The sequence below is a fragment of the Manacus candei genome, unplaced genomic scaffold (genome assembly GCF_025592945.1).
Source record: "Manacus candei isolate 608988 ecotype Guabito, Panama unplaced genomic scaffold, ASM2559294v1 h1tg000034l, whole genome shotgun sequence".
NCBI lineage: Eukaryota > Metazoa > Chordata > Aves > Passeriformes > Pipridae > Manacus > Manacus candei.
This window is the reverse complement of record NW_026138082.1, coordinates 3,881,406-3,905,773: the sequence shown is the minus strand read 5'-3', so window position 1 is coordinate 3,905,773 and position 24,368 is coordinate 3,881,406. Positions and strand designations below refer to the sequence as shown.

General features: G+C 36.8%; 1 protein-coding gene across 5 annotated transcripts in view; it reads left to right on the top strand.

The window, feature by feature from the left end:
* The window catches only part of LOC127473180 (ectonucleotide pyrophosphatase/phosphodiesterase family member 1-like), a 54,525-nt gene extending 31,231 nt beyond the window's left edge, over window positions 1–23,294 (top strand). For all 5 annotated transcript variants that reach the window (XM_051792545.1, XM_051792546.1, XM_051792547.1 and 2 more), the window contains 17 exons: window positions 364–473; window positions 1,614–1,679; window positions 2,056–2,128; window positions 3,834–3,942; window positions 5,070–5,201; window positions 6,777–6,808; window positions 8,195–8,322; window positions 9,376–9,445; window positions 12,529–12,616; window positions 14,468–14,643; window positions 15,155–15,206; window positions 16,208–16,362; window positions 17,648–17,783; window positions 18,752–18,832; window positions 19,821–19,953; window positions 20,671–20,827; window positions 21,643–23,294. In XM_051792545.1, coding sequence (XP_051648505.1) covers window positions 364–473; window positions 1,614–1,679; window positions 2,056–2,128; window positions 3,834–3,942; window positions 5,070–5,201; window positions 6,777–6,808; window positions 8,195–8,322; window positions 9,376–9,445; window positions 12,529–12,616; window positions 14,468–14,643; window positions 15,155–15,206; window positions 16,208–16,362; window positions 17,648–17,783; window positions 18,752–18,832; window positions 19,821–19,953; window positions 20,671–20,827; window positions 21,643–21,810 — 1,866 coding nt within the window. In that variant the 3' untranslated portion in view covers window positions 21,811–23,294. The remainder of the gene's footprint in view (window positions 1–363; window positions 474–1,613; window positions 1,680–2,055; window positions 2,129–3,833; window positions 3,943–5,069; window positions 5,202–6,776; window positions 6,809–8,194; window positions 8,323–9,375; window positions 9,446–12,528; window positions 12,617–14,467; window positions 14,644–15,154; window positions 15,207–16,207; window positions 16,363–17,647; window positions 17,784–18,751; window positions 18,833–19,820; window positions 19,954–20,670; window positions 20,828–21,642) is intronic.
* Window positions 23,295–24,368: the final 1,074 nt, after the last annotated feature.

Here is a 24,368-nt window from a genome sequence, read left to right as displayed (position 1 = left end):
GAGTATGTGGGATGTAGGTCTTTGGAATATTCCTACTCCTTCTTGTGTCACTCTTCTTGAGACACAAGAACACCTTCCTGGTGTTCAGCCATGGGTCTACCATTGCATTCTACTAATGGTTCCTATTCCTGCCCTGGTTCCCCTTGGTGCAGCAGCAGAAGGGATGTGAGTGCCTGCAATAAGGAATCAGGCTACAAAGTGTATCTGGGCTGCAGATAGTGGTGACCTGCAAGATTGACTGGAGTGTTCCACTTATTTTGGTCTTGCTAAAGGGTGCAGAGTTAGTGAGGGTGGCAGTGGGGTCTGTCAGCTACTCAGCTAATTCAGTGACCTGCACTAATGACAGCAAATGTTCTGCTGCAGATTTGGCTGACGGCTGTGTACCAGGGTCTGAAAGCAGGTACATTCTTTTGGCCTGGGTCAGACGTAGCAGTTAATGGAACGTTTCCAAGTCTGTATGAAAAATACAATGGGTATGTATGCCTGTGTCTCGGGTGAATATTTGATTTTAACTATTATAATGGGACAGATGCCAGAGAAAGCATAATTTTTTTTTCCTACTTTCTAAACAGTTGTGTGCAACATGGAAAAAAAAAAGCTAGAATCCAATTAACTTTGTTTCAGTATAACACAGAGTCTTTGTCTAATAATCTTTTCATTCCTCAGCAAATGTTTTAAAGGTATTTATAAAAACCTTTTTTGAGTGTGTAGAGTATTTCAATCCAAACTCTTCATACAGTGAATGGATCAGATCTTGATGTGACTGTCCATGAACACTGAAGTTTTACTATTGACTGTGATAAACTATTCCAATTTAAAATTATTTTAATTACAATTTTTGAAAATATTGCACATTAAGGCAGTCATATGTTAGTCAGTGATTGCTCTTCACTACAGTTGAACATTTTCTGCTTAATGAAATGATTTATCACCAGTTATTTAATAATCTCAAATCTTGCCCAAGAAATCAGACTTTTTATTTCTATCTTCCTAGGACCATTTTCTCTTCCTACATCCTTCATATAGGATGGAAATTTTGGTCCTTGTCTTGTTACCTACATTTTTTCACTAGGAACTGCTACATTGTTACTTGAATTTGTGTTATGTAGCTGAATACTAATTTTATGGATGCCTCACATTGTTAAAAGGTCAATGTGCTTATTTTTGGTCTGCTTTAGTAATTGATGTAGAGGATCTACTTTGTGACATAGTATGAGAACTTGTATTCAAACTGTTTAAACATAAAAAACCCTCTAACCCCACCCTTAAACCAAAGCTTTTTCATAACATGATACAGGAATGAAAACCTGCATGTGACTTTGCTTCTTGAAGCCAATTATCCACTTTGTATAATAAACGAAAGCAGTACTGAGAGCTTTACTCTAATTGGATTGCAATCAATGGGGACTATATTCAGTTGAGCTTTAGATCAGGCCATAAACTCCTGTAGAGTCACAGGCAATTAGCATAGATAAATTTGCATCCTGCTAAATAGCCCTTAATGAATTCACTTTTTTTTCTGCTAAAATGCACTGACTTTTTGTAATGTATGGCTAAAAGTTTTTAGCTCTTGGAAATACATGGTTGGTTGATATTGTATTATTCTGATACAGCTCAATCCCTTTTGAAGAAAGAGTGGTAACTGTCCTTCGCTGGCTGCAGTTACCTGAAGATGAAAGGTAGGTATACAATGGCAAGTGTAAGTTCCTGTTAGAGTGGAATATCTTATCCATGATTCTAATAATGTTAAAATATTATTTAATACCCGTTTCTATAACTGAAAGCTTTTTCTATGAAATTGCATTTCTCTATTTCCCTTTAATGTGTTTTTCCTCTGAATGACAGCGTTCTTTCCAATATATTATCTCCATTGTTTAAATATAATAACTGAAAGCTTTTTCTATGAAATTGCATTTCTCTATTTCCCTTTAATGTGTTTTTCCTCTGAATGACAGCGTTCTTTCCAATATATTATCTCCATTGTTTAAATATAATCTCTTCAAACTGTCTCAACATGTATGTAAAATATTACATTTTTGGTACTGTTTGATATAGACCACACTTTTACACTCTGTATTTAGAAGAACCAGATTCCTCGGGCCATAAGTTTGGACCAGTAAGCAGTGGAGTAAGTAGTTTTGTAGTTTAATTTTTTCTTAATTTGAAGCTTTGCTCTGACTCTATAATTTCCATACTTCATGTTATATTAACCAAGATTATATGAAGAATGTTTATTAGGAAAAAAAATGATGAATAGGCAGCCCATCCATAATTAACATTGATATAAAGTGTATAATAAACAGCCTGTTTAGTAAGTCTAGTTTTTATTTTCTTTATTTTGATAACTTTTAAATTACCAAAACATGTTTGAGTATGTCTTGTATGTTGTCTTATCTGCTCCTACTAATGGTTTGTGTTGATTTTTGGTGGAAGGGAGTAATAGGGACATAAAATTTGTATACTTTCAACTTAGCAAGAACAGAGGTTTTCATAGCAATGTGTTTTGATGGTTCAGTATTCATATTATAATTGTCATTCATTTCCACTCAGTCCCTGTGCCAAGGTTAGATGAATATTGGTCTTATCTCCCTGCAGTTATACTTTATGCCTTTTCTGAAAGAGGCAGATAAAAGGAACATTCACCCCATCACAGTCTGTGATTTATTGTATAAATAAGAAGTTTTTGGGACTGCTACTGTTTTCAAAAGTACTAAATAGCTTTACTTTTTAACAGACCAAAGTGAAAAAATGCAAAGAAAAAAGTTCTTGGAAATTCAGGAACTTTGTAGAATTCTCCCATCTTGAATGGTCAGGAAGTTTGGGCATTATAACTGGGTATTTAACTTCAGTGGTGACAACAGTAAGAAGCTCTTGCCAGTTTCTCTTGAGCTGTGAGTGGTTACTCTTCATGTAAGGAAGCAGCAGACACAACTGGAATTGTAGTATAGGGGACACATTTAAATTGGCAATTTTTTCTTTGGTTAATGAGGGCATTTAAAGTTCTGTATGTCAGGAATGCCCTGGAGAACAAGATCCTGAGGATTTATATATAGTCTCTACAAGAGCATCTCATCTTTGTTTGCACAAAGCAAGACAGTTTATACGAGTAGTTCAATGAGGTAACATCTACCTCATTTTAAAATATTTTTTTTTGTACTTAGCAAGTATTCAAAAGTAGCTCCAGTGCTGTATCTATGCAAGTGAGCTTGGACACCAGAACCTGGTCACAAACAGTACTACAATGGTAGCTCATTCTTTGACTTTTTCAGTTTTTTTAAACTAGTTTGAAAAGATTAGTCTTGGAGCACAATTTCAAGGACAGTTTACTCCAAGGTCTCTCCCAACAGACATTTTGAGGAAGAGTGCTACAGGTTTGGCTTCCTCTATTCTATTCAGCACATCAGTATCTGCACCCTTGTGCATTCCCTGTTGGCCTTGGTTGTACTCCTTATTATGCAACAAGCATCCTCAATTTCATGCTTTAAAACCCCTGTCACTGGTTGGTTTGGTTTTCTTTGGTTGGTTTTTTGGTTGGTTGGTTGGTTGGTTTTTGGGGGTTTTTGTTAATTTGTTTTGTTTTTTGTTTTTTCTTTTTTTTTTAAGCATCTGCAACTGAAATAACACATAAAAATATGTAGCTGTGTCATAGTATAGTGTGGGGTGCACAAAAAATTGGATTAAGACCTGTATAGTGTAGATATAACCAGTCTTCTGTAGATGGAGGCAACTCTGAACAGTGCAGGTGATAGGCAGTCTTCAGGCTCTCATTTTTATTTAGCTATATTTAACAGTATTTTTAACACTTATTTTACATTCCTATTTTTGTTCTGCAGGTCATTACAGCATTACAGAGAGTGGACAACATAGTAGGGATGCTGATGGATGGTCTAAAGCAAATGAACTTGCATAAATGCCTGAATATTATTTTTGTATCAGATCATGGTAAATTTGATTTTATGAAATATATCAGAACTTTTGAAGAACTGTTTTTATAAAGTAATATTCTGAGTTTATACTTGCATGTTTCTGATTAACAAAGCAACTAATACCTATAAAATATGTTTTATATTAACAAGATGATATAAGAGAGAACCAATGTAAGTGAGAATCTGATTATTTTATGAGGAGGTGAAGAAGTGGAGAATATGGGGGGGATGAAAAAGTTTTCATATTTTATTTCTTTTTGTGACCATTACCAGACGATAAAAGAAATAGAATAAAAAAATTGAACTGTTAAAAGTAGATTTCATTTTATTCTGTCTTTTAACTACACTACACAGCTACAGTTTGAAGATTGCTGAAGAACCAAAAATACAAACCATGTCTTCCTTTCAGTTGTCAGTTCCCTCATCCATTGTTAGAAGGCTGTGAATACAAAACTTTATTTCTGTAATAGCTTTTCTGTATATCTGGAATTATTTCTATAAACTAGGTATTTTACCAATTTTTTCTCTATGTCTTTTTCTGACAAACAAAATATAAGCACACTTTCATGCAACACAGAACTGACTTGCAAAACTCATTGCCACAGGGAATGATGCAAACCAAGTATCTGTACAGGTTTAAAAAGTATTTATGAAATTAATGGAGGGTAAACCTGTCAAAAATTATTAAAAGTAAGAGTTCAAATGCAATATGCAACTCGAAGTCCCTTTGGCTTCTGGAAATTGATAAAGGACACTGGGAGAAAGACCAGTCCATAATGCTGTACTTGTTGCGTGTTTCTCTAGATGTTACTGAATGCTATTAGGTTGGATACTCAGCTAAATTAATATTTGGTCTGACCCTTGCTTCTGTTGTTAGGCTTGTAAGGTTTCTCTTCAGAGAAGAAAAATTGTACGTTTATTCAATTGGAGAGTCTTTCTCAGCTGAGGAAAGAATTGATTGTGTTTGTCTGTGTGTAGTTTTTTTTCTTCTACGTGCATCTTGGATCAGCTGTCTTGGGATTCTGATAAAGAGTGCAGAGAAATTACGTTTCTCACTTTTACAGCTGAAGTTACCTGTCTCCATAGCAAGGCTGCTCTACATCAGTATTGCCACTTTAAAATAAAATTTATTTCCTTTTACAGGGATGGAAGCAGGGAGTTGCAGAAAAACAGCATATCTGAACAGCTATCTGGACAATGTTCAAGATTTCATAGTTGTACCTGGTCCTGCAGCTCGCCTAAGACCTAATAATGTTCCAGATGAGTATTTCTCTTGTATGTAGTTGCTAAACTAACTTTTGTTATTTGGTTATTTGTTTTTTGTACTTTATAAATACAAACTTAAGCTCCACATATTCCATGAGTAAACTTGAGTGAGTGCCAGCTAGGGTCAACCTGAGTAACGATGAAGAGGAAATACTGGGTAGTGCACCTGTGCTTTTAAAGACCATTTGACTTTTTAAGTCTGAAAGTGTATTTGAATCCTACAGGTTGCTTTTATGAGCTGCCTCAGAGTGACCAACTGCAAATACCTCCTGCCTTGTGAATGCCATTCCTTTGAATAAGATCATTGGTGCTCAAGACAGTCCAAAAATCCTCTCCTCATGTCTCACCTCATTTCCTGATTTGCTAGTGTGTGTATAAATTTGCAATATTTCTGTCATAAAGGAATGTTAGATTGTTACCATAACTTGCATATTATTTTGAATATTATAATATGTTTCGTAGTTATTAAAAAAATGACCCAATGTCCTGACAGCAGTTGAGTAAACTGCAAATAAACATAAATGAGATAATAAAACTGAGTGAAAATCAATGAATGCTTACAAATTTTAAACTTTGATTAGTTAAGCAGACTCATTTTAGATGATTGTTTAATGCCTGCAATGTTTGGTACTTATGAATTTTGAATGCAAGTTTCCTTTATGTTGTTTGAGTGTTTCTTTTTTTTCTGTCTAGATTATTGTTCCCTGTCCTCTTTAGAACTTGTAGGTCTCAACCGCAGTGTTTTTAAGTCCTGTTTACTTCATTGCTTAATGCTGTTCTAAACTGCTTTAAATGTTTAATCACAGAATGTGGGAATCAAATACTTATTTCCTGCTTTTGACATGTGCACTGTTTTAATGAAGTAGCGTAGCTATCTTTGTAGCACTGCATATATCTCTGCAGGAATTATGAATGGTTCTCTTGCCAGGGTAATACTTTATGTATTTTAGTCAAGTATTGGGTATCAGACTCGGGACAGACTAACTGTGTGAAATGTAGTGGGCCTGTGTTATACAAAATGTCGAACTACATGATGGAATGGTCTCTTTTGGCTAGAGTGTAAGCATCTGAATCTTAGCCAGCTTGCACTTGGCTGTCTTTCTAAGGATGCTTGCCAGATGAAACTGCTGTCCTGATAGTTGCATTTGTTTCCTTTTTTTTATAAGTTTATTAGCAAATAGGAAAAATCCATCTTGATTAATACAGCATTTAATTGCCTCTTTTGTACAAACTTACTTCTTAGATTATTCTTCTAATATTCTGTGACTAATATAGTTTAACATTTACATATAGTTTAACATGTAACTGATAGTATTAACTAAAGTTTAACTAATATAGTTTAACATTTGAAGCTGTAAATAAGTAATCAAAGAGAAGAGAGGCTGAACTAAAATTTCATGAAAGCAATACTTTGACAGTTTAGTGATTATTTTGCTCTATATGGTTTTCATTCTGGAAAAAAAGTTTCTTATGCCCAGGAATTTTTTGAAACTAAGCCAATTATATTATGTGGTGGGAATGCTTTCATTTTACATCTGATTTTTTTTGACTTAGGTGACTAATACTTACCTGTGATTCTTCCAGTTAATTATGAAGGCATTGTCAGAAACCTCACGGTAGGTATTGTCTTATCTGTTGTTCTAGCTTAATGTCTACTGACATTTACAGGTATTTTATAGTGTCAGCTGTTTTCTGGACTTACATAGCATCTGGACTTTGATTCAATGACAGGATGAGAGGACATAGTCTTAAGCTGCACCAGGGGAAGTTTCATTTGAACATTTGGAAGAATTTCTTCACAGAAAGGATGATTTAACATGGGATGGACTCCACAGGGAGGTGGAAGTCACTCCAGGGAAGTCACTGTCCTTGGAGGTGTTTAAGGAAAGACTGGACATGGCACTTAGTGCCATGGTCTAGTTGACATGGTGGGTTGGACTCAATGATCTCAGAGGTCCTTTCCAACCTAATTGATTCTGTGTGCAGTTCTGTGTGTGCGACCTTCCATAACAACAGCAAAAGTAGTTCCATACGTGGAAAGATCAAAATTGACTAAGGTGGTGGCATTGCTCTTGGGTTGTGCATTAACTAAGGCTTTGTGTTCATTTCTTTTCACTAACTGTTTCCTGTTGCTCTTCAAACTGGAGAAATTGTGTATCTGGACCATACTACCTGAGGACCAAGTCAGGATAAAGTTCAGCTCTGTTGTTAGGACACGCATAAGATTTTCTTGCTCACACTTTTTTGATAAACAGCTTTGAGACAGGATATTGAATTTTTTGTCACTTACACCTTAGTGAATTTGTTTTTCCACTCTGTCCCTGCTGTTGTTGAGAGCTATGCTATTTGTATGGATGACTTCACTGTTCAAAAATTCCATTATTACAGTAGAGGTTTTGTTTTGATTTTGTGTTGTGTGTGGTTTTGTTTTTATTTTATTTTTTTAATCATTAATGCATCTTAGTTTTTGGAAAAATCTTTTTGTCCCTGAGTGACTTATCCTGTGCAGGGCTAAGACTTGGACTCTATGATCCTTGTGGGTCCCTTCTAACTCAGCATATTCTGTGATTCTTTGAATCTAAAAACCATTTGAATGTTTATTACCTTCTCTAGTACAGAGGTATAGAGTTATTGCACTGGATAGTCTCCTACTACTTGTGAAAGTATCATGATATTTGTCTTAATATAATTCATTATTAATTCTAAACACTACTGTTTGGTTCTGTACAATTGTAGGCTGTAAGAAAAAAAAAAGTAAATTATGTCCATAATCCAGTATTAAATATTCTTCTAAAAACCATTGAATCCAAAACCAGTCAGTATTTAAGTATTCATTCATATTTATGTTGGAGACTGGATGACTCCAAGCCTTATGGGATCATACTGTTCTTAGTGCAAGTTATTGCAGACCCTTTGCAATTGATGTGCTGTATGAGAGCTATGCATGACATAAGTAAATTTTGGTGAAATGTACATTTTATGTTTTAATTTCAACATTTCAGTGCAGAGAACCAAACCAGCCTTTCAAAGCTTATATGAAAAAGCTGCTACCCAAGCGTTTCCATTATTCCTATAATGACCGGATTGAACCGCTGCACTTCTATTTAGACTCCCAATGGCAGCTTGCTCGGTAAGTTGGAGTTTGCAGTACTTCATTATACAACAAATAACTTCTTGTTTTCTCAAAGCTTTGTTCTTCCAGATGCTGAGAGTTCAATGATATCTATTGGAGCGTGGTATTCTTGTTTGTCACAGCAAAGGGATGTTGCACAGAAACAGTGCATGCTTGTCTCTACAGGTTTTGCTGGCCTGGGGAGGCTTAATTCTAAACTGGCAGCTATAGATATTCTCCCTGCTGGGTATCGAGATAGTGGCAGGTTAGAAACTAAGGTCCTCATTGTCAGATACTTGAGCACATCTTGCTATGCTTTAGGAATTTCCGAAGTGAGTCCATGAAATCAAAGCATGTAATTAATTACTTGGTTGAATCAATCTTGTCAGTCTTTGAACTTACTGACTCCACTACTGTTAATTACCTTACATGTTTTGATGAAAGAATTTACAACTCCCAGAATAGTGGTATCTCCTATAATAATATAATTTTGAACACCTCTGTGATGATTCAGGGCTTTCATCATGGAAGAATTTTTCAGTCCATGTCTTTAGTAAGTCCTGTTGTGTAGCACTGTAGATGTGTGCAAGTTGTGCAAATGAGGTTTGGGTTACTAGAACTGTATGTGTTTAAATAATATATACGGACCTAGCATAGGTTGGAGGTTTGTTTTTTATTAGACTGAATGGTCTAAATTACATTAGAGATTTTATAAGAAAAAACTATTAAGAATCACTCATATAAAGTAGTGTAAAGTTCTGTTACCCAAATGACAGTGAAAATCTATTATCCTGAGAACAAATATTCAAATATTTTGTTCGTATGTCATGTGCTATTTGACTTCAGATGACTCTGATGGGCACATGAGAATTCCAAAGGGATAATATTTGCGGAGAAAACTACCATTCTGATTTTAAGGGTATTGTCTTCCAGAGCTTTAAGACTTCTTATTCCCTATGGATGATCCTCTAAAAATCTTTAAATAGAGAAGTAAACAAGGCATCACTGAATGTGTTTTAGACCAATATGATTTATAAAGTGTGAGTTATATAAACTGTGTATTTTTAATAGAAAACCACTTGAGATTAAAAGCTGCACAGGTGGATTCCATGGCTCAGACAATCGCTTCCCCAATATGCAGGTGAGATTTAAATTTGTGTTAGCTCTTATTTTTTGGCTCCTGTTTCTAAATGTTGTGTTTGCTGGGTGTTGGGATTATTTTTTCAAAGATCTGTGAAATTATTCCATCTGTAATTAAAGAAATCAAGCAATTATAGGATTAATGTTGCTAGGTAACCTACAGAGGGTGGGATTCCATTGTTGTAAGAATTGGTCAAAACCCAACAGGATTTACCCCAGAGATCTTGCTCTGCCAGTAAGAGTATAAAGGTATGACTAGTTGTTTTGTTGTAGCATTAAAAACAGGAAAAGAGAACTTATCAAATCATCAAATAAAATAATTGTAGATCTTAAGAGAACTCAGATTCTAAGGGAGCTCAGGAGGTGTCTAGTCTCACATCCAACTCAAAACAGAGTCAGGTCTCAGATCAGACCACGTTACTCAGGGCTTTATGAAGCTGTGTCTTTGAAACTACCAAGAGCAGAGGCTCCACAGCTTCTAACCAACACTATCCTCCTGATATAAATGTGTTTAGTTATAACCATCTAGAACCCTTCTTCTTTCAGTTTGCCTGTTCTCTCTCTGCCCCTTGCTCAGTAGCACTGAAGAGCACGACTCTTTCTCCTCGATGACCTTGTTGTATGTACTGGAGGACTGCTTCTGAGTCTGCCTGAAGCAGTCTCTTCTCTGTGCTGAACAAGCCCTGTTCCTCTTTGCAAGACAAGGACTTCAGCCACCAACCACCTTGGGGGTCCTCCCCTGAATTTACGATGATTGTTTATTGATGTCATTCTTATGTTGAAGGTGCAGTATCCTGATGTAGTCTAAAGAAATGCTGAGTAGAAAGGGATAATCCCTTCCCTCAGTCTACTGGCTGAGCTTCTGTTTGTACAGTGCAGCATGCTCTGCTGCCAAGGTGTGCTGCTGGCTCAGATTTGCCTTGTTGTCCACTGTGTCACCCAGGCCCTTGCAAGGGAAGTTGTTGCTTAGCCAGTCAGTTTCCTGGTCTGTAAACCTAGAGTTCATTTGATTTCTGGGTTGCCTAAGAACAGAAGTAACAGGCTTAAACTGCAATAAAGAAGAGCTCATTTGGTTATTAGAAAACTTTCTTTTAAACCATTAATGAGTACATTAGTTTGCCCTGGAAGTCTGTGGAACTTTTATGACAGGCACTACCTAAAAACTGGTCAGACAAGCATCTTTCAGAAATAACATAATTACTTTTGATTTCGGCTTTTAAAAAGTTGACTAAATTATCTTCCAGCTCTGTAATTCTACTCTGTCAGGATAGATTATGTATCACTGTTTTGAGGTAGTCTGTTGAGGAGAAAGCATGTTAGTCATAAAATAAGGAAAGTCCTGAAATTCTTCTCTTTAATGACAAATGGGAAGAGATCATAGGAAAATGTGAAATCAGATTCTTAGTCAGTTTCATCTAATTTGGGGAAGTCACTTAACCTATCCCTGCTTTAGTTTCTGCTATCAATAAAGTGAAAGGCAATACTCTTGATTTCAGAAAGCTATTTTCAGGATAGAATTCACAAACAGTTGTGACGTACTTGGAATTATTACAGTGAATATGTGTAAAAACATCTATAAAGAGAGAAAATTGTTGAAAACAGGTTTTATGAAAAGACCTACATAGTCCATGTAACACAGAGATTTCTCTTAAAAACCTTTTTTTCCTGTGTTGTAGAATTATATGGTGTTGGCATCAAACTGTTTTTAGAAAACAGCCATAAAACATGTTAGCCAAAATGTGTGTTAATTTTGTATCGGTTTACCCTTCCAGGCCTGTTCTTCTTCCCTGATTTAACAATGGAAAACCTGTTGATAGTGTATCTAGTAATCAGCAAGACCATGTGATGCCAAATGACAGTTTAGCATATTGTTTCTCTCTGATACAGTTTAACTGTGTAAATTTTTTCAATATGTTTATTCAAATGTTTTGCTGACACTTGGGATTGTCAGTTCATAGCATCCCTAACAGGTCTTAAAACAGATATAATTTGTCCTTATTGTAGCTAACATTATAACAGCACAGATTTTATACTCTGTAATTACCAAAATCAAGAGAAAGGAGGTAGCAAGTCCCTACCTAAACTAGTTCAAATTAGGCTTGTTGAGTAAATTATTAACCTACAGATTTTAGTATCAATAGTTGCAGAATGACACCCTGCATTATGCTTTAATCTCGAAAAAAGCTGGTAGAGTTGAGTTTTTAACTTCCGTGAAATCTGAGACAATTGCATTTTTTGCAAAAAGCTTGGAGATCTTACCCAGGGAGATGCTATAGAGAGTAAAGCATCTATCACTCATTCAGTATCTTGATGCCACAGATGGGTATAATCTGTTTCATTTCATTAAAAAATAAACTGAATATCTCAGGATAAGTTTTAAAACAATATTTTTGGCAGCAGTTGAGTTTAAGCATTTGTTGCCCTTCTCTCCTTGTTCTTATTCACGCAGCAAACCCTACTGTATGCTAGCCTAAGCTTTGCATGGCTGCAGTGTCAAGTAGGTTGGCGAATTGAACCAGAAGGAAAAGAGCCAGCAGGAAAAAAAACAGGAAAGTTTTTGAGCTGGCTGTGTTCCTGGATCAGGTCCAGAACAACTCAGGAAATGGTGCAAGAAGAAAGAACAGCTGCAAACCAGGCGTAGAAGCCTATGACCTTTTCATTGCTTAAACCACTTAAAACATTGCTACCAACAGATGTTTTTATAGCCTTAAGTTAAAAGCTTCCAAATTGTTTACAGGACATGAAATGTGATGGTTATTTTGGATCAACATTTCCATTAAATCTCTTAAAGCATTTAAGAAAATTACTAACTTCTTCAAAAGCAGAGAAGAGCAAGAGTCTTCATAAATGGCTAAAGGCAATGAAACAGAATTGGGTTTCCTAATACTCTTTTACTACTTTAAAAAGTTATTCTTATACATCTACTTTTTTAAAAGAAAAACTTATGCTTTTGACTTGATTTGACCTATGTTGGTAAAGTAAAGATTAAGTTCTTGGAAGAAAATGCTCTGTGAGTATGAAGATACTTTCCATTTCAACTTGTCTTAAACAGAATTCCACTATACTTTTCTCTGTAAATCCTAGGCTATCTTTATTGGTTTTGGACCAGGATTCAAGTTTCGTACTCAAGTTGATCCATTTGAAAACATTGAAGTATATAATTTATTGTGTGGTAAGTACAATGGATGAGGGTCATTTTTGTTCAGTAAAATGTGATATCTTTTGGGCATTGTAAATCTTTTAGTAACAGATTTTTAAGTGTCCTTAGAAACTCGTCCTTAAGACTTGCTGCAGATTTTCACAAATAAAAAGCTGTTGTTTTTCTGAGAAAGGTCTATCTCTAAATGACTAACAGCAGTTTAGGATCTCCTGGTCGGGCCACCTTGTATGTCTCTTTTCCATTGATCTGTGTATTCCTCTGGCTGCTCCAGAGCTGACACTTTGACTCACCACTACTAAAACTGGCTGCTTCACAATCTCTCTACCATCAAGAAGAAGGGATATTTCTCTCTCATGTCTAACTAGAGGCTTTATCAGATTAATCACTCAGGTGACTTTATTCAGGCAGAACAAGCAGAGTAATGGGTATGGGTGCAGCAGCCAGGCAACCCGTTTCCAGAAAGCCTACATCAGTCACACCTTCTTTTTATGTGGGTTCCTTGTATATTGTCATGTGTTTTCTTCTTTTTCACTTTACCATATTTTTAATTTTAGTTCCTTAATTTAAACAGGTTTTTAATTCAGATAAAATTTAGATTTTTTTCTTTCTTTTTACTTGTTTCATGTAAAAAACGCCTCTCAAATTCCTCATTTATGTGTCACTTGTTTAATTTCTGTATTGTATCTTTTAATACTAACTTTGAATGTTTTCCTGCTCATTCTCATTGTCTAATACAACAGGTGTTTCAAACATGTGAATTTTTTGGTGTTCTGATGGACTGCAAGTGTTTTGTTAGTCTGTAGTCCCATCGCCTTGGAATCTTGCTCTAGAGCTAGTTGTCTCTGCAATACTCAGGTTTCCAGTTTCTCCCCTCTCTACGGTGTCCCTCTAGAATTCATGACTCGGTGCTGTTCTATGCAGTCTGTTTCTGTATCTGAGGATCTCAGACTGTCCGCTCCATATGCAGATGTTCTTCACTTTATTTTCTAACACCATGCAGACCACACTGCGCCAGAGAAGTGGTGTGTTTTTCTGAAAATTAGATGTGTTGTGGCCCCCTTTTCCTCCCTCTAACAGTAACAATGTTACTGTTATTCCTTGTTGCTTTGTCCCTTCTTCATTACATTTCTCCAAAAGTCTGTCACTAGATCTACCACTTTCTGTTTGTTTATTCCCCTTGAGGTCTTCGCCTGTTTTCTACTATTTCCTGTCTACTTCCCTCTCTTGTTAGAACCTGTACTGCATCTATGAGAGACAAAGTATTACCAAAGGGTTTGATCCAGAAAACACTTAATGGGAGCATGGCAAATGCTTGAGATCAGTGGCAATATTCAAGTATACTGTATTTAAACTGTGTGTTTAAGTTGTTTGCTGGAATAGGAAACAAGCATGTCTCTCTCAGCCTTGTATGCTTTTCTGTCTTCTCGTATCATGGTTGATATTGAAATACCATCTTGTGTCCCCCTGAGCTGTTCTGTGTATGCTATATGGAAGGGGTAAAATGCTTACACTGAAGTGAGTTCAGTGACAGATCATTTTTTTTTAAGTGCACTCACTGATGTTTAGATTTCCTCTATTCTGTACAGAAAGCATTAGAAGAATAGGATGTATAAAAGGCAGCATGTAAACTTTCTGATATAAAATTAATTGAGGGAACTTAACCTTATAAGCAGACTAATACTGTCCTGAACCCTAATTAAAAACATGCATGGTCCCTTTTAAAGAGTTTACATTGCTTTCCTTGTTGGGTGTTGTGAGCAGCAAGAAGTGCAGCTTTATTGACTCATCCATACTTCTAAGCACAATACAATCAACAATTACAATCTTTCTCCTTCTGCTAATATCACTTGAATTCTTTCATAGATTTGCTTGATTTGAAACCAGCCCCAAACAATGGAACTCATGGGCGCCTAAACCATCTATTAAGGAACCCTGTTTATACCCCCCACCATCCCAAAGAAACAAACCATCCTTCTGAATGCTCTGTGGTGGGACAAAGAGCCTTTTCAGTGAGCCTTGGCTGCTCCTGCAGGACAGCAGTAAGTACTGAAATAGTGAAAGTCATGGAGGCAGAAGTCTGTGTTGTATTCAAAGAATGAAGCTCTGCATTCTCCAGATATGTTTCACAGTCCTTTACTATTCATTTCAAAATCAAATCTTGCTTGGGGTTAGCGGGTGCTAGCCTGTATTTGTGTATTAATTTTTGCAGTTTGCTTATATAAAGTCACATTCACCTCTGAAGAGCATGGAAAAATGTCACAGAAGCTTGATGGGGAAAGCATTCAGTTCTTGCTCACTTCACTTAGTTATGTTGAAATTTCTGTTCTGTGTTTGGCCTGTGGTTTTCAAGTCTGTAGATGTAAACAAATGCAAACCCCATTTGTTTCTGCAAATTCCCTGTTGCTCCTCTGCAGTACTTGTCAGTGAGTTCTGTGTACGTGTGACTTGCAAGACAGAAGTTACATGCAGTACTTTAAGGGTAATACCAACTCAAGGTATGCTTTGTAGAATACTTTGTAGAATCTCACCGCTTTTGCTTTATAATTATAGGGCTTGCCAATAAGGGATTTTAATCAGCGTTTGAATCTCACTGAAGCAGAAGGTAAGAACTTTAGATGATAATAATATAAGTTAAAAATTTAACAAAAAAGTTTATTAGCCATCAAATATTTTGTATTTTTAAACTTCTGAGGAACTCTTATGTAAATGATGTAAAAATTCTTTGAAATAACCATTGGATCTATAGTCCTGTCTGGAGAATTTGTGGATGCCCCATCCCTGGAAGTGTTCAAGGCCAGGCTGGATGAGGCTTTGAACAACTTGGTCTAGTGAAGGGTGTCCCCACCCTTGACAGCAGGGTTGGAACTAGATGATCTTTATGGTCTCTTCCAACCCAAAGCATTCTATGGTTCCAATGTTTTTGAATACAGTCCTACTGAACAACTTGTTCTCAAATAAATGTGTGTCCTTATACATGTGTCTTTATGGCATATGTATAATCTGATACTTTTGACTTTTCCAGCATTGAAGTAATGAGCATTCCAGAATGGGAAGCTAAAGTGGTGTAAGTGGAAATACCTGATAAGAAATCAATGCAAATACTGATATCATAGTGGCAGCATAGTTTTAATGAAAATACATTTGAAAATCCAGCCAGCTTCACTGTATTATTTGTTTAGATCACTGTATTTCTTAGTCCTTTAAATGTCACTTTTACGTACGACTTTATGGTTTCTACTAAAGTAGTAATTTCAAATCACCAGAATTGGTTTCTCTCTCATCTAAATGTTACATAGAAGCAGATCTCACATTATCTATTTAAATTGAAACAGAAAGTCAACAAAGACTTTAACTTTGCAACTTAGATTAACCTCCTATTTTAGATGGCAAAATGTTTTGGTTTATAAATATAAGCTTTATACTGGCTTTGTCACCTTTGCCTTAGCACAGGAACTGTACCTTTGATATAAGAATGAAATTTTTTTGTTTCATTACTGTGATTTCTCTGTTTGTTTGGCAATTTAAAATTAAAGGTGTATAAAAGATGAAGATACTTAACAACCAGTATTAATTGAAAAGTAATAAGCACTATTTCTGTTGCAGTTAAGAAAACAGAGAAACTTACTTTACCCTATGGGCGGCCCAGGGTTCTGCAGAAAAGACATAATTACTGCCTCCTTTACCATTCCCGCTATGTGAGTGGATACAGCAAGGACTACAGGATGTCTCTGTGGAGTGCTTACACTGTTAGCAAAGATGTAAGTATTTGAAGAAAGATTTGTAGCAACCTTGAGAAGTAAAATACTTGAATGTCAGTTATTCCTGAATGCTCCTTAGATCCGTGTGTGCTATTGAGTCACCATGGTGGTGGAGTCACCATCCCTGGAGGTGGTCAAGAAATAACTGAATGTGACACTTAGTGCCATGGTGTGGTTGACAAGGTGGTGATTGGTCAAAAGTTGGACTTGATGATTCTAGAGGTGTTTTCCTCAATGATTCTGTACTATTACCTCCCAGGGAACTAAGTCAAACCACATGAGATGTAAAGAGGAACTTCAAGAGAGTTTTTCTTCACTCTGCTGATAAGGATTGGCTTTGACTCTTTTCCATTTCTCAGAGTGTAACAGTTTTGCCTCCAGAGTGAGCAGATCCACCACGAAGTGAGGAGTCCATTGGCACTGATATAGAATCCCTGTGAGTCTGCACTGACTTGGCAGTATACATCTGCTATAGCAGTCTGTCAGTGGTATCCTGAAACTGTGGTCTCAACATAGGTTTGCTGGTCTTAGTGTTTGTAATGTGACCAGATCCTTTTGAAAAAGTAATCTCTGGACTGTCTTGAACTGTTCATGCCCTGATATGATCCTTCTCTCACAATATAATCCTGCTTGGGGAAAAAAAGAGGTGGAAATAAATCAGGTCTTTGCTGTCCTGAAACCTATGCTAAGATACACCTGTTCATGCAGAGCACTGATCTGGTGAATGGAAGTTTTTTCAAGTTGACCTTTCCTATTCAGAGGAAAATTAGAAACCATATTATGCTTAGAAGGAATTAGGATAGTAGGGGTTGCTTTTAAATTTGATTATAGGTTTTAAATAATGACTGTTATAATTAAATTTAGCTAAACTCTGTCACGGTTTGCTTGATCCTAAATATTTTGAGGTTAGTGTCATGAAGCAACCAGTTACTGTAACAAGTGGCTCACACATCTGTTTGTGTCTCTGATTTCTAGCCTGAATGAACAAGTACATTTGCTGTAAATCAGGTGTCTAATGGACACCTCTAGATTCTCTTTTGGAAGATGTTATTCTCAATTTGGCTAAAATCCTGCAGTTCTGTTCACTTCAATTCCAAGATATATGAAGTGGGTGGAAGGGCTTGTTTTCCACTGATGGAAGAGGAAAAATTCTTGTGTCTTCCTTAAGTCCCTTCACACCATTAAAGGCAGTTGCAGCTAAATATTTAGAGTTCTGCAGTCACTCATAACAAGAGAATTATTGTAAGTCATCTTTTAACAATGATTCTTTCTTCTTGTTCAATAGGACAAATGGGTTTCTGCTGCAGAAAATACCTCCAGCTGTTTACACAAAGATGTTCGTATTTCACAGAACCATAACCAGACATGTTTGTTTTACAACAATCATCCTCACCTCACTTACAGTTTTCTTACTCCTCCAAGTAAGTAGGTTGCCTTCATTATATAGCTTATCTCGTTTAAATAATTTGTAATGTAACAGATATAGTGTTTTGTAGATGTTCTTGATAACGAATCAGAGTATGAAGCAGTAGTTGCTGAATTGTTGCAGTTCACTTCAGCATATGAGAAAGAAAAACGTTTTAAGCACTTAAGCATCCAATGGATTGTCCAAGGTCACTTAGTACTTCCCAGAAGTTTTGAAACTTATCAGGTTTCTAAACTGGCATCTCATAGAAGAAATTGGAAGGAACATGTAAAGATCGAGTAAAGTCTAGCAAGCTAGTAAATTGCAAATTCACTTAGTATGACAGGTGTTAGTTAGAACTACCCAAAGTAAAATTTAGGGATGTTTCATAAAGTAAAAAACTGCCTTGATAAGTTTATTTTCTATTTGAAATATACTGTTATGTACCATATGTGGTCATTAGTGTAGAAATTCAGCATTGGTCTGAGGAACATAGTTCTGATTCTCAAATATATTACAAAATACTTAGGTCTTTAGAAGTGGATAAATGGTTTGTGAACTGTCACTGATGTGATTTGGAAGCCTTTTCTCTTTACTGCGTAGAGTACCAATTAGTAGGTTATTTAAACATCTGCGTCAAATGTAATTTGCAGAGTTCCAGTAGAGCTCCTATCTTTAGGCATAGATTCTGCAGTCAGGGTGGTTGGTCTAGTGGTTGTGAATTTTATTCCCTTCCCCCCCAATTCAGAAGCCTATTCTGATATTTTTAAATCCCACAAAAATTCACCAACTGTATATCTCAGAAGTGAAATTGCTGCTGCTACTAAGATAATTTATTTTAGGTGGAATCCAGTATGTACTGAAGTTAGCCTTTAGACCCACATCAGGTTTGGAAAGTGAAGTTAGGTCAGCTCCATCTTAATGTTAGGAGAATGCAAGTTTCAAGTAACAAATCCAAGTAATAATTGCCTTTTTTTGCTTCAGATTTTATGACAGATGCAGAGAGCCCTCACTATGATGCTTTGCTTACCAGCAACATTGTGCCAATGTATCCTGCATTTAAAGGTATTTTATTTGTATGCACATTTTATGTGCACAGTTGAATGTAAGAAAGACTGCTGATTTTTTTGATTGCTTTCAAACCATGCAAATGTTCTCTGGTTAAGCTGCCCCTGTTAAATAAGACTTCTTGCAACTGTATACCTCAGTGAAAAGTTCCTTGAAGTAGGATTATCATCCTTGTGAAAAAGGCCCACTGTCGTGAGCTAATGATTCCTAATCAACTGCCTCATTACATGAGAGCACAGTGTGTCTTCATTTGATCTTTAACATTTTTTTGCGTTTTCCTATGCACCTAAGCAGGGGTTTATATCAAATTTGTTCTAGAGAATCCAGATACCATATATAGTTATGGGAGTTATATTAAGTTGCATTTTATGCTTTCAGTCACTAAGGAAACAGGAAAATATTCATGTTTCTAGTAGAAAAGTTATGAAGACCTGGACTTTCCTGGGAGAGAAGGAACATGAGATGGCTGGCTGAGAGAGATTAAGCATATTCCTGGGGTGAAAAAGAAGGCACTTCTTGGACAAAAGAGATATCCTGTTTTGTAATGGAATATTGTTCAATTGTTAGTTTTAATTAAAAATATTATATAGGTTAGATACTTACCAGCTTATAGGCGTGGGTGTACAAGCTAACCAGGCCAACTTGATAGTGAGGCAAGACACAGGCGGGCATGATCTTCTCTGACCTTTCCTCCTCTAGTCTCTCCATGATTTGGTTTCCAAGGAAAAAACCAAGGCCGCAAGGGAGCAGCACCACTATGCCTCAGTCAGGTTTGTGGGTAGGGTGACTGTGAAACCACAATACCAGGAGATACTGCAGTCCATGCTGCTGCCCAGTTAGATGCAACCTTGAAAAACTAAACACCTATAGAATTTATTATTTTCCTAGCTTATATGTCAGTTTATACTCCACTGAATACTCTGTAGAGTTGTATTAGCAGCTTCTATCTTGGAGATTATTTCACTCTTCTATTACTGTGTTTCAGTGTTATGGAACTACTTCCATCAATACCTGCTACCTGAACATGCTGCAGCCAGGAATGGTGTCAATGTAGTCAGTGGTCCTGTGTTTGATTATGATTCTGATGGGCTCTATGATACCCCAGAAAAGTTGAAAAGGTGAGAACCCTTCCCATTCTAATCTTATGTTTCTTCCTTCCATTAGTGGTCTAAAAGTATCAAAAGTGGTCTAACAAGTATCCCTCTTTTGAAAGAAATCTTGTGGAGATGGGCCCTTGTCAGGTTAAATCAGTTCAGAGAGACAGACAAATGGCTCTAAGCAGATGCAGAAAAGTAAAGTTAAGAAAGAAGCAACAAATACAAAAAGAAAATGCACCTCCAAAATGTGTTATCTTAAAACCTGAAGGTGAAATGTAAGAGAAGCTGTTTCATGTGCAAGAATGTCTGCTAGCCTGAAAACTTAGGACATTGCCTCTAGGAGAGGATGAGGCAAGGACTTATCCCTAGTGGCATGATTGACACTTCCTGAGCTGGCAGTGTTCCACTACAAGTTGTGAGTTATGCTAATTAGCAAAATTGGTTCAAGCCAGCAGGCGGATGGGCTTGAGCTGAACTCTTCATCAACTCTTCAGTTTTACACATTTTTATGACAAATCAGTTTGTCATACCTCATCAAACTTGTTACTTAAATCAGCCTACAAGACAAACTTGATTTGCAGAATGGTAATATGGAGTTTTCCTTCCAAATCTAATCTTTCTTTGGGAAAAATAGGTGAATTGCTAAAATTGATATGCCAGAATACAACTGATTACTGTCATTTGTTCTTTGTGCAAGTATGATTTGGTGGATTTACAGAAAGATCTTTTGTATTTCAGATACCCTGGTAATTCAGAAGTTCTAGTTCCATCCCACTTCTTCATTGTACTGACTAGCTGTAAAAATACTTCTGAAACTCCTCTAGAGTGTGAAGGGTCTCTAGATGCCTTGTCTTTCATTGTACCTCACAGAGAAGACAACAGTGAAAGCTGTGCAGTAAGTAGTTTCTTCAGTCCCCATGAACATCTGAAGTCAAGCTTGAGCTTGTTTTGCTTGGATATGGTGATTAACTACTTAAAGCCTGTAAGAATGGTACAGCCTATCATGATCATCTTGAGAGAGAAGACAACATTTTTGTAGACAGAATGATGTTAAAGTCTCTATGTATGATCAGATGTGAAAATAAAAGTTCCCTGGTCAACGAGCAAAACTTTGCTAGCAGAGTGAAGTCAGAGTATACCAAGACCATCAATGTGATATATACATAGATTTCTGTAATGCAACTATCTAGTCAACAACTGAGAAGGATAAAGAGCTTCTAGGGGGAGTCACCCACAATGAAAGGTCAATACGAAGGCATATGCATTCCCGGAAGAAAACACAGATGTTCCTGAAGAGTACTGGTTGCTTCTAGTTCAGGTATCTTGGTATTGTGATTGGAATGCGCATAGCTCCCCTCCATATACATGAGAAAAGAAGTGTGGAAAGTGTATAGACCTATCCTGCAGCAAGGGGTTACAGAAGTCACTACTCGAGTCAGGCACAGCTCTCAGAAATAGTTTTATCAAAGAGATGATGGATAGATCTGGTGTAGCTACAAGTTTTGTATACTTGAGGAAGTAACAGCAAGTACTGAATTCAGACAAGCTTCTAAATTTTTATAATCCTGCACACTCTGTTTGTTAGATGTTTGCCAACAGTTACTGCTTTCTGTCTTTATAAAACATCAAAATTTCCTTTGTTAATAGTTTAAATGTATATCAGGAAAAATTTTTACAACCCTTTTTTTTTTTCCTCCTCTGTCCCAATAGGATGGCAAGTCTGAGTCCATGTGGGTTGAAGAGAGAATGAAATTTCATACAGCTCGGATCAGAGATATAGAATTAATTACGGGACTCAGCTTCTATCAAGACAGAAACCAGCCAGTATCTGAGATTTTACAGTTAAAAACATATTTACCAACTTTTGAGTCAGTCTGATTTTTCCTATGGAATGTTAGTATCCATTTCACAACTATTTGTAAATAGACTGTTTTTAATTAATGAAAACATTTTTTTTAAATAAGCTGGAACATTTATCGAGAACTCTTGACCAAAATGCCAGTAGGGAGGAGAGTGGGTGCCATATTTGTATCTCAGGGACTCCTGATGGACTATGCTTGTGACATAGGATGGCAGCTCCTGTCATTCCCACTTGGATGTGGTAGAGCCTTATCCATTATTATGCTAACAGCGTTTGGTCATCGTAGTCTGAGACATGAACACAAATGTTATCTTTGATATGCACTGGAGAGGGAGAAATTCATAAAGCATGGGTTATGATCAATGTGCTACTTTAAAAATACAGATAATTAGCAAATACAGTTCTGGTAAAGAACTACATTCTTTGTGACCGTTGAAATCTGAACAACAGCACTTCTCATTGCAGTTTTCCTTGAAGCCTGAATTACATTCTGAGTTTTGGGTCTCACAAAATAATGCAGCATTATAGTGCAAGAAGCTATAGTTTGGTTAACTAAAACTTCCACGGCATGGAAAAGACTCCTGGCTACAGGAATTCCGTGAGCTGGGAAGCCTTGGCGTGTCGGTGCCCTCTGGTGGCTCCAAAACCAGCGGCGAATTGATGCACAATTTGCATGTTGTACATGCATCCTCTGAACGAGCGGTATAGGATGCATCAAGTCACCTGTAAATGAAAAGAAATTGATTCAGGGATATTTCTGAGCTCCTAGAAATAATTATCTTATTTCAAACTGAACTTGAATTTGATTAAAAGATTTCACTTTATTGAAGCAAAGTTGTGTTTCTTAGTTTGGTACATGATTTTGTCAGCTGTGGTTTTGAAATCCCATTTTTGAATGCAGAGACGATGTCAGAGATGCAAACTCTGAAGAACCATGTAATGAACTTTCTTGGAAACTTTCAGGCTACACAAACAGCTGCTACAGGCACTCAGGAGTGTAGGAATTCCCTGCTTTTCCAGTACGCATGCTATTACCTTTGTAATTCTCCCACTCTCTAAATGACCCAAGATTGGCTCTGTTATGTATGAAATTTGGCATAGTCAATTACACATTTATGTTGTTCTCACTTAAAAAGAAGAAAACACAGCACGCACAAGTATGTCAGAAGAAGGAAGAGCCTGTGACTGAGCAGAGAGACATTTTACCTTACAGCTTGGTCAGGGCATGTTGAAGGCTGGATTCAGAGCCTGCTGAAGTCAGAGAAAGCTTTTCCATTAACTTCAGTTTGAGTGGGCTGAAATTCTGGGACCATTTTTCTTTTAACCAAATATATTTTCTTGATCTTATGTTATGAGTATGATTTTCTTTTTCCTAAAGTAGTTTCACTGTGTGAAATCCGAATGTGTTGTAGCAACCTCACATTATGATAGGACTGTGACAGCATTATTCAATGTAACTGCTTTGTAACATTGCCTGTGACCAATAAAACCGTCAGAAGTAGTATGCTGTTCATGACCCTTTCTGTACCAAATGCTATTTACTGGTGCAGATACAGAGCACTATTTCACATTATTTTTTGGGTATGGAAAGGGAGTTGCTTCAATCCTTGCTCTGTGATTTCTAGATAACTTCTCCAGCTGCAATATTAGTTACATTCATTATTGGAAGGGGAAGGTAGGAGAAAGATTATCAAAGACTAATCTCTTTTTTTTTCTAGAACTGATATTGTCTCTTGAATGCAAATAGAAGAGATGTTGACATCTTGAGAAAGTGAAGTGATGCCAGTTTCAATTAAAAGGCAGGGCTAGCCCAGCTCCTGGGTAAAAAGGGAAGAGAATAGACTTCAAGCAGATGACTGCTAGTTTGACGCAGGGAGGATTTTGGAAGGAAAAGCAGTTGTGAAAGCCACTATGGTCATCAAGAGAGGTTTGGGATATGGCTTTGTCAGAAATTGACAAGTCAACTTGACAAGGGAGAGAGTTACCCTGATTTAATCTCAGTGTCAGTAGTTTTGCTCATTTAATTCCTTCATCTTTGATTTTTAAGAACATTTATAAGGATGGTATCAGAGCATATGAATAAATACTAGTGCTAATCCTGATATCCAGTGGCTGGTGATACCCCAGGATGGCAGATACTCGGTTGTGTTCTGGAAGGCCAGGGGACCTTAAGGAGCAATGCTGCAGCCACCATCAAACTCAGTTCTGAAAAAAAGCCTACAACTTTGTCCATTTGGATGTAAAATGTTTCCTGTTTCAGCTGATATATTGTATCAGAGCCTTCTCAGTAGGTGAAGCTGGAAGGTGTCATAGCAACAGTGTTGTGACTTGATTCTGTCAGTGTTATTCAATGTAACTGCTTCTTTGTTGTGTAGCCTGGCCTTCTTTCAGGTAAAAAAAGACAAGGGAGGGGCAGAACACAGGTCATGGGTCTGGATGTGCCTAGCAGTGTCATGTGTCACCAGACCTTCTCAGGGATGGCACCAGGAGCTGCTGTAGGCTGCAACTGATGCCCACCAATAGCAGGGAAGGTGCTGGTCTGTCTCCATCTCCTAAGCAATGGTGTTTTCTTAGG